The sequence below is a fragment of the Rhodotorula paludigena genome (genome assembly GCF_050403205.1).
Source record: "Rhodotorula paludigena JCM10292 DNA, Rt_paludigena_JCM10292v1_ctg6, whole genome shotgun sequence".
NCBI lineage: Eukaryota > Fungi > Basidiomycota > Microbotryomycetes > Sporidiobolales > Sporidiobolaceae > Rhodotorula > Rhodotorula paludigena.
Window position 1 is genome coordinate 339,426 of NW_027481452.1, and position 13,653 is coordinate 353,078.

The 13,653-nt window shown below is 63.9% G+C and overlaps 5 protein-coding genes across 5 annotated transcripts; 3 read left to right on the forward strand and 2 right to left on the reverse strand.

The window, feature by feature from the left end:
* Positions 1 to 121: 121 nt before the first annotated feature.
* Positions 122 to 2,112, forward strand: HSP60 (chaperone ATPase HSP60; the record flags this gene model as incomplete). Its single annotated transcript, XM_076646863.1, has 5 exons — positions 122 to 205; positions 271 to 402; positions 467 to 537; positions 598 to 1,868; positions 1,937 to 2,112. 5 exons carry the CDS (start codon positions 122 to 124, stop codon positions 2,110 to 2,112), a joined length of 1,734 nt encoding a protein of 577 aa, XP_076507624.1.
* Positions 2,113 to 4,659: 2,547 nt separating this feature from the next.
* On the reverse strand, positions 4,660 to 6,210 carry DGK1 (diacylglycerol kinase; the record flags this gene model as incomplete). The annotated part of the gene is made up of 9 exons (XM_076646864.1): positions 4,660 to 4,670; positions 4,737 to 4,815; positions 4,915 to 4,972; positions 5,074 to 5,392; positions 5,501 to 5,566; positions 5,630 to 5,645; positions 5,714 to 5,902; positions 5,979 to 5,985; positions 6,053 to 6,210. 9 exons carry the CDS (start codon positions 6,208 to 6,210, stop codon positions 4,660 to 4,662), a joined length of 903 nt encoding a protein of 300 aa, XP_076507625.1.
* Positions 6,211 to 6,384: 174 nt separating this feature from the next.
* Positions 6,385 to 7,102, forward strand: JCM10292_003141 (dynein light chain Tctex-type family protein; the record flags this gene model as incomplete). The annotated part of the gene is made up of 5 exons (XM_076646865.1): positions 6,385 to 6,473; positions 6,541 to 6,686; positions 6,777 to 6,816; positions 6,888 to 6,996; positions 7,052 to 7,102. 5 exons carry the CDS (start codon positions 6,385 to 6,387, stop codon positions 7,100 to 7,102), a joined length of 435 nt encoding a protein of 144 aa, XP_076507626.1.
* An 876-nt stretch (positions 7,103 to 7,978) lies between these two features.
* JCM10292_003142 (uncharacterized protein) lies at positions 7,979 to 11,009 on the reverse strand (the record flags this gene model as incomplete). The annotated part of the gene is made up of 6 exons (XM_076646866.1): positions 7,979 to 8,099; positions 8,227 to 8,455; positions 8,734 to 8,835; positions 8,945 to 8,973; positions 9,039 to 9,069; positions 9,380 to 11,009. The coding sequence occupies 6 exons, from the start codon at positions 11,007 to 11,009 to the stop codon at positions 7,979 to 7,981; spliced, it is 2,142 nt and encodes a 713-aa protein (XP_076507627.1).
* Positions 11,010 to 12,409: 1,400 nt separating this feature from the next.
* On the forward strand, positions 12,410 to 13,468 carry JCM10292_003143 (uncharacterized protein; the record flags this gene model as incomplete). The annotated part of the gene is made up of 3 exons (XM_076646867.1): positions 12,410 to 12,637; positions 12,794 to 12,947; positions 13,020 to 13,468. 3 exons carry the CDS (start codon positions 12,410 to 12,412, stop codon positions 13,466 to 13,468), a joined length of 831 nt encoding a protein of 276 aa, XP_076507628.1.
* Between the last annotated feature and the right edge of the window lie 185 nt (positions 13,469 to 13,653).

Sequence of the window (13,653 nt, forward strand, 5' to 3'; positions counted from 1 at the left end):
CCGCGCGCGAGTAAGCGCCAGACACTTTTCCAGCGCGTTCCCGCCCCGGCTCGCCGCTCTCGCCCTCTGCTCTCTCTTCTGCGCCTCTCTCCCGCTCCGCCCCGCTCAGACGCTTGCAGCCATGCTCCGCTCGTCCTCCTCTGCCGCCCGCCGCGCCATCCCCGGCGCTCACACCCAGGTCTCGGCGCGCCGCTTTGCGCACAAGGTCCGTCCCTCCACCCGCGACCGTCAGCCCGCGGCATTCCTCCTGACACCGCTGCCCACCCGCAGGAGCTCCGCTTCGGCAACGAGGGTCGCCAGGCGCTCCTCGCCGGCGTCGACGTCCTCGCAAAGGCCGTTTCCGTCACCCTCGGACCCAAGGGCCGCAACGTGATCATCGAGCAGCCCTTCGGCGGCCCCAAGGTGCGCTCGGTCGCCGCTCACGAGCTTGTGCACACGCTCACACGACTTTCTGACCCGCTCGCAGATCACCAAGGACGGTGTCACGGTTGCGAAGAGCATCACCCTCCAGGACAAGTTCGAGAACCTCGGCGCGCGGTACCGCTCTCGCTCCTTTGCTCGATCAATAGTGCACGTAGACTGACAGTGCACCGACAGTCTCATCCAGGACGTCGCGAGCAAGGCGAACGAGGAGGCCGGCGATGGCACCACCACCGCCACCGTCCTCGCCCGCGCCATCTACTCCGAGGGTGTCAAGAACGTCGCCGCCGGCTGCAACCCCATGGACCTCCGCCGTGGCTCGCAGGCCGCCGTCGAGGCCGTCCTCAAGTTCCTCGAGGCCAACAAGCGCGCCATCACCACCTCGGCAGAGATCGCCCAGGTCGCGACCATCTCGGCCAACGGCGACGAGCACGTCGGCAACCTGATCGCGCAGGCCATGGAGAAGGTCGGCAAGGAGGGTGTCATCACCGTCAAGGAGGGCAAGACGATCGAGGACGAGATCGAGGTCACCGAGGGCATGCGCTTCGACCGCGGCTACATCTCGCCGTACTTTGTCACCGACGTCAAGTCGCAGCGCGTCGAGTTCGAGAAGCCCCTCATCCTCCTCTCGGAGAAGAAGATCTCGCTCATCCAGGACATCCTCCCCGCCCTCGAGACCGCCGCCCAGGCCCGCCGCCCGCTCCTCATCATCGCCGAGGACATTGACGGCGAGGCCCTCGCTGCCTGCATCCTCAACAAGCTCCGCGGCCAGCTCCAGGTCGCGGCCGTCAAGGCGCCCGGCTTTGGCGACAACCGCAAGTCGATCCTCGGCGACCTCGCTATTCTCACCGGCTCGACCGTCTTCACCGACGAGCTCGACATCAAGCTCGAGAAGCTCTCGCCCGACATGCTCGGCACGACGGGCTCGGTCACCGTCACCAAGGAGGACACGATCCTCCTCAACGGCGCCGGCGAGAAGACGCTCATCCAGGAGCGCTGCGAGCAGATCCGCTCGGCCATGAACGACCCGGCCACGTCCGACTACGACCGCACCAAGCTCCAGGAGCGCCTCGCCAAGCTCTCGGGCGGCGTCGCCGTCATCCGCGTCGGCGGCTCGTCCGAGGTCGAGGTCGGCGAGAAGAAGGACCGCTACGACGACGCGCTCAACGCGACGCGCGCCGCCGTCGAGGAGGGCATCGTTCCCGGCGGTGGCACGGCGCTCCTCAAGGCGTCGCAGATCCTGTCGGACGTCCCGCACGACAACCTCTTTGACCGCAAGCTCGGCATCAACATTATCCGCCAGGCGCTTACCAAGCCCGCGCGCACCATCGCCGAGAACGCCGGCGAGGAGGGCTCGGTCGTCGTCGGCCAGCTCCTCGAGAAGTACTCGGGTGACTTCGAGATGGGCTTTGACGCGTCCAAGGGCGAGTACGTCAACATGATTCAGGGTGCGTTTCCTCTCCTCTCCTCTCTTTCGTTCTTCTGCAAGTGCTGACCGCGTCCTCGAACCGCACAGCCGGTATCCTTGACCCGCTCAAGATCGTCAAGAACTCGCTCGTCAACGCTTCGGGCGTCGCGTCGCTCCTCTTCACCACCGAGGCGTCGATCGTCGACGCGCCCGAGGAGAAGGGCCCCGCGGGCGCCGGTGGCATGCCGGGCGGCATGCCCGGCGGCATGGGCGGCATGTTCTAAGCGCTCCAGCCTCTGTCGGTTCACCCTTTTAGATCGCATTCGCCTCTCCCGTTCTATTCACCACTCCTCCGCCTGCCTCTCTCCTCCCTTCCTTCCTTCACGCTCGTATCGCATTCCCGCCTCACCCCGTGTCGTTCGCCGCATCGCTCTCTTCCCCCCGCTGTGGGGGGAGTGTACCATCAGTAGCTCTCCTCACCCAAAAGGAATCGCCAAGAAGGTCTATTCGTGCTCATCCTCGGCGGTCTGTGTCAGTGCTGAAAGGCCTCGACGAGTCAGCGCCGGGCGAGAACCGGAGGTGGCCCACACGCGAAGGAAGCGGAAGAGGTGAGCCTTCTTAACGCTGGCGACGGATCTCAGCCAGGTTTCCCAAGCAGACGCCCCTCTACCAGGCCACAATTGACAACTTACGCTGTAACACTATCCTACCGCATATAGAGAATCAGCTCAGAAGAGTTCAAGGGGCCGCAGAAGAGCCACGGCAAGCAGGTCCAGCGCCTCACACAGGCTGACAGAACATGGCAGATCCGCAGTTGTGCTTGGACACGGTCACTTCTATCCATGTCATATGAGGTTGCACAGCCAGCAAGCGGCAGGCTCAGAGAGGGACGGCTGCACACTGGAGGACAGCATTGAGGTGTTGCAGGCTGACTATGGCCCTTTCCCAGTACCAAGCAGCTCAGTGCACTGCCTTGCAAAGCAAAAGCCACACTGGAGCAAAACAGGAGACGCAAAGAGACGTTGCCGACTGGTGCAGCTCAACCTGATGGCCGCAGGATGAGACTCGAAGGGCTCGCAACCAGTACAACAGGCCTGACAGAAGCTCAGCTAGTGCAGGTGCAATAGCAGGAGTGCGAGACGCCCTGCAGGAGACACAACAGTCGAGGGCAGCGCAGCGCTCACGGCAGGGCGAGTGTGATCTCGACCAGCGGGCCGAGGTGCGCAACAAGAAGATTGTCAATCTCGCTGCGTCATGCACTGGTTCAAGACCTGCTGAGCTGCATGCTTACTTGATACACAAGCTCTCGAGAGAGAAAGCAGCTGAAAAGAGAGGGGAAAAAAAGGCAAGAGCGTCCCTTTGGTGACCTTCTGCCTCGACTCCTCCTGGTTGCATGGTTGGTCCGGCTGTCCTCCATTTGGCCCCGCTGGCGCAACGGCAGCGCATTTGACTTCTATTTCTTTGTGCCCCGGCTCTCTTGCGGGGCTGGAAGCACCTTCCTCGGGAATCAAAAGGTTGCGGGTTCGAGCCCCGCGTGGGGCTTTTGCTCGGCTGCCGTACGGGCGTGCGAGACTCCCACGCAGGTGCGACATCCAAGTCGCCCGAGTCTCCCTCGCTGTGCCGCCTTTTTTGCCTGCTTCCTTGCGCCCTCCGCAGCTCACCTGATTAGTCTGGCTCTCCCGGCTTGCGGGCCGTCCTTGCAGCTTCTGTTCGCTCGCCTAGTTGACCCCTGGAAATCCCCCCATCATGACCGTCCAAGTCCGACAGCCTGACCCTCCCGCTCGCCGTTCATCAGCGAGTCCCATTTTTTGGTTGCACCCATGATCCAACGCCAACCGGCGAGAAGCAGAGTCAGGAGGTGCCTGCAGCGGGAGCGGCAAAAGCAGCGAGCGGAAGCGGCAAGGCAATGCGGACGCTGCAACGCTCCGTCAGATCAACAATCACAGAGCCAAAGGGAGAGAAGCGAAGCCTTGAGCCACCGGAATGTGGAGGGAAATGCGTAGTATGGCAACAAGGGTGAGAGGCGGGTGCCGAGAACGGCGAGAGGTGCGTCGAGGTGGTTGAGGTGGTCGGCAAGTCGGGGCGCCTAGTACTGGATCCGGATGGCTACTGCAAGAATCGTCACCACAATCGAGTCCTGCGGCAGCTTGCATGAGACTACGGTCCTCCGGCAAAGTCAGGGAGAGACGCACATTCTGGAAGACCTCGCCCACGCAGACATCGCTGGTCGGGTCCCAGAATGCCAACAGGAAGGCGCAACTCCTCGAGTCAAGCTGAGCAGGTGCAGCGCCTTGAGAAGCATCCGCAACGTGTGGCACATTGCTCCGACTCCCAAAGAAAAAGACAGAAAATCAGGTGGCGATTTGATCGGAAACTAAGAGAGAGAGAGACGAATGCGGAATACAGGCAGCGGTAGCAACAGCACAGGTAGAACCCCATAAAGCAGAGCCGGTGAACGGAGATGCACCCGCACGGAGTGTTCATTTGACCGGAGAAACTGACGGTGCTGGTTAGTTGAAGCCATTGCGTTTTGCGAGAGACGCGCCGCTCAGATAGATTGATGCTACGGAAGGCCCGAGAAGAGACGCGCAGGCTCGGTGCAAGTTGCGCCCAAGGCTGCACGCCGACTCGCTTGCGAAACGTGCGCCCGGCGCAGGCGTGAAGTGCAATGAAGGGCAAACAGGGACGCGGCTTTTCGGGCGGATGGCGATATGGGTATGGGGCCGGGATCGGAGGGGTATCTAGTGCGGGAGACGGGGGCAGCTGGCAAAGTCGAGCGAGAGGTGAGGGCGAGAGAAGGGAGGGGAGAGCCGAATGCGCGCGCAAGATGCTTAGCCGAGAACTGCGGTGATCGACGTAGTGTCAGTGCGAGCAGCTCCATACCATGGCGCAGCGGCGCCTGACGCACTGTACATGGAGAGCCAACAGAAGAGACCGAAGAGAACGGGGAGGCTGAGGTTGTCGTCGTAGCCGAAGAAGTCGATAGCCTACAAGCACGAGAAGTCAGCATGTATATACGGCGCACCGCATGCCTGCCATTCGCCCGCAGACAGAGCGGGTAAAGGTGAGGGGGAACGCGCGCTCACCTCGGCAAGGCCCGCAGTCAGGCCGTTGACGATGACGAGCGTACGGAGCTCGAGCGTACTGCCAAGGTGAGCGTGGTCAGGCCGGCCGTTCTCGCGGAGTTACGGCCCAACACGACGCTGACCGCCCTCCGCCTGTCGTTGCACAGAAAGCGAGCGCACCTCTGCGGGTTCGGCAACCGCTTGATGCCCCACGCGCCGAGCGGGTCGGGGTTCGGCCTGCCCCTCCACGCGCTCGCCATGCGCGCCTGAAGCCAGCTCACGTCGCCCTCGTCTCCGATTGCGGCGAAGCGGGTCCAGAAGTAGTAGCTTGCGGTCATGCCAACGGCGACGGCGGCGAGAGTGCCTGCGAGCGACTTTTTTGCGCCGAAGAGACTGCCGGCGAAAGGCAGGCGCGGGGTGTAGCGCCCGAAGAGGCGCCCGAAGACGGATGCCGAGGTGTCGCAGAGCGAGAGCATGATGATCGACAGGACGGCGATGTCTGCGAGGCGGTTGCGTGAGTCACGAATTCAGCACTCGCATAGGCATCACGTCCTCGTGTGACCGAGGCCAAGAAAGGTGAAGGCCCGCTCGAAAGAAAGATCCGCACCTCGCGGGTACAGCGAGAGGCACCACAAAACGCCGACGAGGTAGTAGATTGTGCCGTTGACAGCATCTGCAAGCGACCTCAGTCAGTCTCGACGCGACGACGAGACGCAGGAGAACAAGCTGGACGCACGCCTTTCCGACTCCCTCTGGAATTCAGGAGCAAGCGAGGATCAGCGAACAATGCCAGCGCCAAGGTCCGGCCGACGACACGCACCATGAAGTAGCCAAGGACGTCCTCGTAAGTGCGCTCGAACCATGCCGAGCGGAAGCGGAGGACGTCTGCGGTCCCGACGACGAGGGTTGCGAGGCCGAGGTACTTGAGGAGCGAGGGGACGTCCTGATGCGAGGTCCAGAGCCAGAGCACGAGCCCGGCGATGGACGAGTGCAGTAGCTTGCGCGGGATCTGCACAGCCGGACAGGGATCAGCGTGGGCGAGGAGCGAGCGAAGGAGAAGCGCGTGAAGAGTCGCGTCGGCGCACCTCGAGGCTGTGGGCGAGCGTCCTAGTCAGTCTGGGAGGCACCTCGGGGACTCGGGAGAGGGCGCCGGACGCACCCAGACCTCCAGCGGCCGCGGTCGACGCGTGCTCCTTCGGGCGATGAGGACGACGCCGAGTTGCCGCGGGCGGAGAGCTCGCTGACGTGGGGCTGGGCGGCCTTGTCCTCGCCCGTGGCCTGCCCGTTCTGTGCGCGTGCTCGTGACCGCAGCTCCATCCTCGCAGCGTGCGCACAATCGCGGGACGGCGACGAGGCAACGGCGCGAGCGTCTCGCCGTCGACCAAGTCTCGCCTTCTGCCCACTCGCACCTGCAGCTCCAGCGGGCATCCTGCGAGTCTGTGCACGCTCTGCTTAGCCCGGCCGTACCGCCAGTCTTGCTCCCTCGCCGCCATGCTGTCTGGATCGCGCTCCCCACCTCTGTCGGACAACTCGAGCTCTCCCACCGCTGCATCGGCAGCTGCAGCCCCGAAATCTCGCCGGTGCGTACGACAGACCTGCAGCATTATCCCCCGCTCGTGAGCGCTGACCTTGCACGCCTCTTCGCAGAGCCTTCAACGCGGAACTACTGCGACCCTACCTCAAACGGCTTCTCGGAGCGCCGCAGATCACAAGCGCAGTGTGGGAGCGTGACGCAGACGTCCTGGGGAAGCGGGCGGAGGAGATGGCGGGCGAAGTCAAGCGCAGGATGGTCGGTGCGTCCTGCTCTTCCGCTCACCTATCTCGTCTTGTGCCCGATTGAGCCTCTCTATAACTGTTCTTTCTGACTCCTCGGCTCCACGCAGACCTGGAGCCAGCGGGCTACAAATACCTCTGCCAAGTCTCGTGCGTCTCGCATCTCGCGCTCACTCGCCTTCTCCCCCGTCGGAACCTGCGCTGACGCTGCCGGTTCACAGAGTGGCTGAGCGCGGACCTGGAGTGCGCGGCGGCGGTGCAGGTCGCGCCTTCCTGTCGGCATTTTGGGACCCGACAAGCGATGTCTGCGTGAGCGAGGTCTTCCAGAATGTGCGTCTCTCCCTCGCTCTGCCTGTGGACCGTGGTCTCATGCCAGCTTCTGCAGGACTCGGTCGTGGTGACAGTCCTCGCGATTGCCATCCGAATCCAGTACTAGGCGCTTCGATCCGCCGACCACCTCGACGCACCTCGACGCACCTCGACGCACCCCTCGCCGCTCTCGACATCCGTCTCTCACCCTTGTTGCCATACTACGCATTTCCTTCCATCTTCCGGTGGCTCGGGGCCTCGCTTCTCGCGCTTTGACTCTGTGAATGTTAATCTGACGGCAAGCGTTCCAGGGTCCGCAGTGCCTTGCCGCTTCCGCTCGCTGCTTTTGCCGCTCCCGCTGCAGGCACCTCCTGAGTCTGCTCTCTCCGGTTGGCGTGGGATCACGAGTGCAAACCAAGAATGCAACTCACTCGTGAACGGCGAGCGGGAGGGTCAGGCTGTCGGACTTGGACGGTCATAATGGGGGGATTTCCAGGGGTCAACTAGGCGAGCGAACAGAAGCTGCAAGGACGGCCCGCAAGCCGGGAGAGCCAGATTAATCAGGTGAGCTGCGGAGGGCGCAAGGAAGCAGGCAAAAAAGGCGGCACAGCGAGGGAGACTCGGGCGACTTGGAAGTCGCACCTGCGTGGGAGTCTCGCACGCCCGTACGGCAGCCGAGCAAAAGCCCCACGCGGGGCTCGAACCCGCAACCTTTTGATTCCCGAGGAAGGTGCTTCCAGCCCCGCAAGAGAGCCGGGGCACAAAGAAATAGAAGTCAAATCCCACGAGCCAAAGGGACGGGGTGCGCGGGCGTAGCGTGCCCGGATGAAGGTGAGAGACGGCGTGCGAGCTGTTACAACGAAGAAGATGCGGGGAAAACCCAGAGAAGGGGACCGAGAACGCCGAGAGACTATTGCTACAGAGGACCGGGGGACATGCTCTTCCCCCGCCCTCCTCCATCATCTCCTCTGTCCATAAAGCGCGATGCGCGAGGATTGAGCAGTCACTCAGCGCCGATCGAAATGTCCTCGTCGACCCAGCTGCGCTCGACCGTCTCGCGCACGCGCTTGACGTACTCCTTGTTGTTGTCGCGGTAGAGCTGCGCCGCTTCCGCGTTTGCGGGACTGCGTTGTAGCACAAACGCAGCCAAAGGTAGCAACAGCAGCAAAGAGAAGAGGAGTGGAGAAGCCGGCGCGATAGGAAGGGGTCAGCCGAATCCTCGTGGCCCGTCATCTCTCGCATTATGCGCACCTGTTCGGGTTGGGGTCGTGAAGAAGACTCTGGATCGACGTCAAGATGGCAGCGACGTCGTACGTCGGGCTCCACCGGTTCTGCAGGATGTCGAGGCAGAGCTCGCCGTTGGCGTAGACGTTCGGGTGGAACATCTTCGAGAGGAACTTGACGACAGGAGGCTTGTTCGGGTACGACTCATCGAACGTGAGGACGAGACGGAAGGTGCCGTCCTCAAATGGCGTTTCGGCTGGGCCGCGAGAGATGGTTGCGAGTTCAGGTTGCGAAGGATGGACGGACAATGTACAGGAGAGCGACGGGCGATAAAAGGCGTCAGCCCGCGCAACCGACCGCGGCGCACTCTGTAGTAGGACTGGAGAGGTCTCGCGTACCTGCGTAGCGGGAGACGTGACCGCGTCGCGTGAGGAGAGTCAGCGACACTGCACAGCCACCGTCTCGACACCTCGCGCCCGCCCCCGTCGATCGCGCTGCCGCTTGAGAGAGCAGTATGAAGGCCACTCGACGTACCTGGCCCGAAAATGACGGCGTTCCAGACCATGATGTTGTCCGGGCAGGGAGCGCCCGAGATGCCGCCGGGCGGATCCGTCGAGAGCTTCTTGAAGTCGCGGACTGCGGGACGCAGGAGGACTGGTCAGCATCGGATGACTGCGGCGTCGACCATGGCGCCTCTGCAAGAGCAGAGAGCGCGGTGGAAGCGAGCCGAAGTGCGGATGCCGACGAACCAAGGCGGCGGCGCGAGGCAGTCGACTGCGCGGCAGGCGAGCAGCGTCAGCGGGGTCAGCAAGGAGCTCTACGCTCTGCAGTGCACGCACCATGTCGGCTCGAGGAGGGCGAGGTCGAATGCTGAGGAAACGAGCCGGGCGTTCGCTCTGTCATCGGACAGGGCAGTTCTCGACATCAACAGATTCAAACTGCGACGGTTACTAGCGAGTGTCTGTATTGCAAATTCTACGACAGATACTGATCGGGCGCGAAGGGAGCGGGTGTGCAGAGGGGAGGATAGTCATGACAAGGTCGAGCGGAACGCGAGCGTACAAGCGACGGAGGGCGTTTTAGGCGGAGGGAAAGTAGCGCAAGGAAAAGAGAGAAACAACAAGAGCGGAGACCCAGAGGACGGGCCGCGACTAGCGCGCGTACGTGCGACTCGGCGCACGCCCATCATCGTACTCGTCGTCGTTGTCCTCCGCCGCAGTGTCGTACGTCGACGCGCGACTGTGCCGCCCTTCACGGCTCGGCACGCCGCTCCGTCCCATGCCGACGGGCGCACCGCGCCCGCCCGGCAGACCGCCGTTGTACGGGTGCGCACCGGGCTCGCCGACCGGAGTCGTCGACCGTGGAGTCTGCCCACCAGAGCCTGCCGAGAGCGCCGACGGTCGCAGAGACTCGCGGCGGGAGGAAGAGTGAGACGACGCGCCGGTGGACGCGGCGGGCGGATAGCTTGGCGTGGTCGAGCGCGGCGCACCGGCCTCGTTCGACCACGTCGCGTCTTCAGGCGATCCGACTGCGAGGCCAACGGGCTCGTGCGAAGCTCGTGCACCGTACGCCGCGCTAGCCGCAGTACCACCGCCGAGCATCGCCCGCCCGAGCGCGGCGCTCACCTCGTCCGCGTGCGGCATATGGCTGCTCAGGTCCGGATCCTGGTCCCACCGGTACGGCGCGCCGCCGGTCCCGCGCGTCGAGACGGTCATGCTGCTGCGCGGAGTGTCCGGATCCAACGAGCGCGAGCCGTCGGGGTGCGTGAGCAGGTGAGCGGGAGAACCCTCCTGCGGGCTGTACTCGCCGCGCCAGTGCGTGTTGGGCGCGCGCGGCGGGGGCGTCTGATACCCGTCCCGCGTTCGCGAGTCGCCCTCCTGGTAGGCGAAGGGCGCAGCTGGACCAGCGAGCAGGCCGTCGTCCGACGAAGCGGAGACCTCGCGGGCTCGGCGTTCCCGAGGAACCGCAAACTGCGGGTACTGCGGACCGTCGCGAGGCGCGACGCCCTCGTAACCGCGCTGGCGGTGCGGGGAAGGCGAGGCGGTCACGGGGCGGTTGATGCCGAGCGCGGCGAGGTCGCGTGAGCGGACGTGAGAGGGAGAGTCGGGCGCGTCCACAAACGGAGGCGGCGGGTAGTCGTAGTTGTCGCCGGTGCGCTGGCTCTTGCGCGACCGATTCGGCGAGGTGGACGGTCCGCGCGAGCGAGACCTCGCGCCAGCCCCGGCTGCTGCAACCCCTGCCGCCGCTGCCCCCGCCGCTCCCGACCGATACGCCTTCGACCTCCGCTCGCCCATTGCGAGTCCGCTCGGCTTCTCCGTGAGCGCGTCCTCGTACTTCCCCGCCCGACGCCCTTTGCGTCCCGTGCCCGCCGCCTGCCCGAGAGCGGCCGCCTGCGCGCGCTTCCGCGCCTTCTGCTTGCGCCTCCACCGCCAGCAGAACAAACCGGCGACGATGAGGACGACGGCAGCACCTCCACAGGCCGCGATCACCGCCGTCGCCCAGGTCGGCCACCCTCCTCCGCCGCCGCCCTGGTTGCCGTAGTCGTGTGTGCGATACCCTGCCGCGCTCGCGACCGAGTTGATCGAGTGCACGCCTGCGGTCGCTGCTACACCGCCGTACGTCGTCGGTACGCGCGTGGCTGCCCAGGTTGCCGTATCCGTGAAGGCGAACGGGATCTGAGTCTGCCCGGCGTAGACGGAGGGGAAGGGGACGGTGATGGCGGGGGTCGCAAAGCTGGAGAACTGGCTCGCCGTGATGGACAGGGACCGCTGAGAGACCGACGGGACGTCGGGCATGCCGTTGAACGCCATGATTGCGTGTCGAGCGAAGTCGATGGGGAGAGGAACGAGGGCGGGAGCTGCAGGGCGCCAACCGAGGCCCGTTGAGGGGCGCGTTCACGTTTTGGATGGTCTAGTGAGAGGTGGAGCGGATCTACCCGCCTGGCAGGGCGAGCGGAAGAGGCGGCGGGAAGAGCGAAAGTGACGGCAGCCGAGGGCCGAGGACGAGCACTTGGACGCAGCGCTGACAGGCGTGACGCCCTGGCAGTTCTCGAGCGCGTGCTCGTGCGAGTCCAACTTCCCTCAGGCTCTGCAGCTCGAGCGGTGCACAGGCGCAGGGAAGAAGGCGAGGAGTCGCTTGCGGCGAGAAGGCGCGCAGCTCTGAATCTGCGACACACCGGCGGCGGCATCCCCGCTCGGTTTGCATGCGCAATTCTTTGCGATCTGGAGCCGGCTCGCAGTCGCACGCTGTCTCCGCTTACTTCCGTGCCTTCTCGCCAACTCACATCTCATGTCCTGCATTCGCCCCCTTTCCAGCCTTTGTTTCTCCGGTCACTGGAGACGCAGATTCGAGACTGAATGCACTAGTGGAGAACAAGGGAAGGACAATGGGAGCTGGCAAACAAAGGGGGACGAGAGGACCAAGCGAAGTCACGGGGGTTGTGCAACGTGCGAGAGCTTCGCCTCTTTCCCTCCTTCCCCTCACTCCTTCCGAGGTCGCTCCAGCCAGCCCACTCGCTGTGCTGTTCCGCGCACCCTCCGCCACTGCACCGCCCGTGTAGAAGCATCCCCGAACCCGCCGGGCGAGCCTATCAGGCGCCCTATCGAACCCCAGGACGGGGCTGGCAGCAAGAGCGCCCGCGCTCTTCGCTCTTTACGAGCTTGTGACGCCGCGTAGTCGCACTGTGTACATTCGAGCGCTGTCTCTAGACGGCTGCTGAAAGGACAGAAAGTCGCGCTCGAGAGCCTCGTCGCAGAGCAAGTTCGCCTTCGATCGTAAAGAGGCCGGCCGTCGACCTCGCCTCGACCACCTCCCCGTCGATCTCCGGTCACGAGTGCCAAACGTCGCGAACCCGACTAGATCGACCGAGGCCGCGTGCAGATTTCGTGCTTGGCGTGCAGAAATTGCGGTCGTCGTGCAGAATCTGCAGCAGTCGTGCAGAATCTGCAGGCTCGCGCTTCCAGCAGCACCCAAAAAAAGGAGATCGGCGTTCGACGCTCGCCTCCGACCTCTCTACGTATCCGCTGCATTTGATACCGGTACAGGCGCAGAACGCGTGAGTCTGCAGTTTGCATTTCCCGCAATCATCGCCGTCCCCCGTCCACCAATCCGACACCTCGCCCTCGCCTCTCGAGTCTCGTCCTCTCCGATTGTCTCGCAAATTGCTCACCTTCTCCTTCGTGGCCGCCAGATATTCTCGCCTGAATCTCGTATGGTCACCACACGCCTTGCATGCAAGGCGGGCCGGTCGAAGGCGCCTCGCAAGATTGTCACCGCCACCAACGCCTTGCGGTACTCCAAGTCGCGCATGTCGTACAAGCGCGAGCCGTCGCCCGGGCTGGCAAACGTGCAGCTTGTTGCCGTCGGCGGATCAGCCGTGCGCCAAGAAGCCAAGTTGAGGGCTAGTCTCGAGGCGCAGACTGCGCGCAAGAAGGTCGAGGTTCGTTTGCATTCAAACGCGGCGGCTCGGCCTACAGCCAGCACAGCAACACGATCACTGACGCAGCACACGACCCAGGCGTCATGCTCGGCATCACCAGCCCCGCCCACAAGCGAGCAGAGCGTCAGAAACGACGAGGACGATTTCGAGTTGTAGCGCAAGCGCGAGCTGTTCTCGCCGGTCCTCGAGAAGCCACTATTCCTCGCAAAGCTCGCCGCCATCACCGACGCCGTCGCGTACTGGGAACAGCCGGTCAAGGAGCACGCGGTCGGCCCTTTCGAGTCGAAGCTGGAGGAGGAAGAAGAGGATGGTGCGTCGCTTCAGCCGAGTCCTCCAAAAGCTGCGAGCGCCTATGCTAACACAGCGCCTGACAAAACAACAGTCAAGCCGTTTGCCAAGCTGCAGGCCGTCAAGGCGGAATGTCTGCCTCCTCCGTCGCCGTCCGCCCGCACGAGCTTGCATGACTCGCCCTCCGCCTATAACCCCTCCGACTGTTCGCCTACACCCGCGCCCGCGCTCCCTCTTAAGCCCCTGCCTACGCACATTAAGCGCGAGTACGTCGTCGAGAGCTCGCTGCTCGACGTAGACTCGATCGACGAGCTCGCGCAATACCTGGGCGGCCCGTTCAAGCGGTTCGACGATCCAGCGTACCTGCCGGCGTCGTCTATAGCGCCTGGTTCGGCCACTCCATCACCGTCATGCGCCGACACCGCATCTGCCGTCGCGCCGCCGTGCGCAGCAGCAGGATCGTGCTCTTCTGAGCCATGGTCCTTCTTCCCGCCAGACGGCTACGAGGCCTACTGGGCGCGCAGAGCCGCGCAGTACTCGTGACCTCCTCCATCCTTTTGTACCTGTACAGCCCAAAAGGCTCGGGTCCCGCTCATGTTTTGTGCCGTTCCATCAGCTGTACCAAGCAGTCCATCCGTGGTTGTACCCGCATGTGTACCTCTATAGGCCCCCTTCGTTTTTCCTTCTGTGTTAGTTGCCCTCTTCTTGCCCGGCGCGGCCGTAATAGC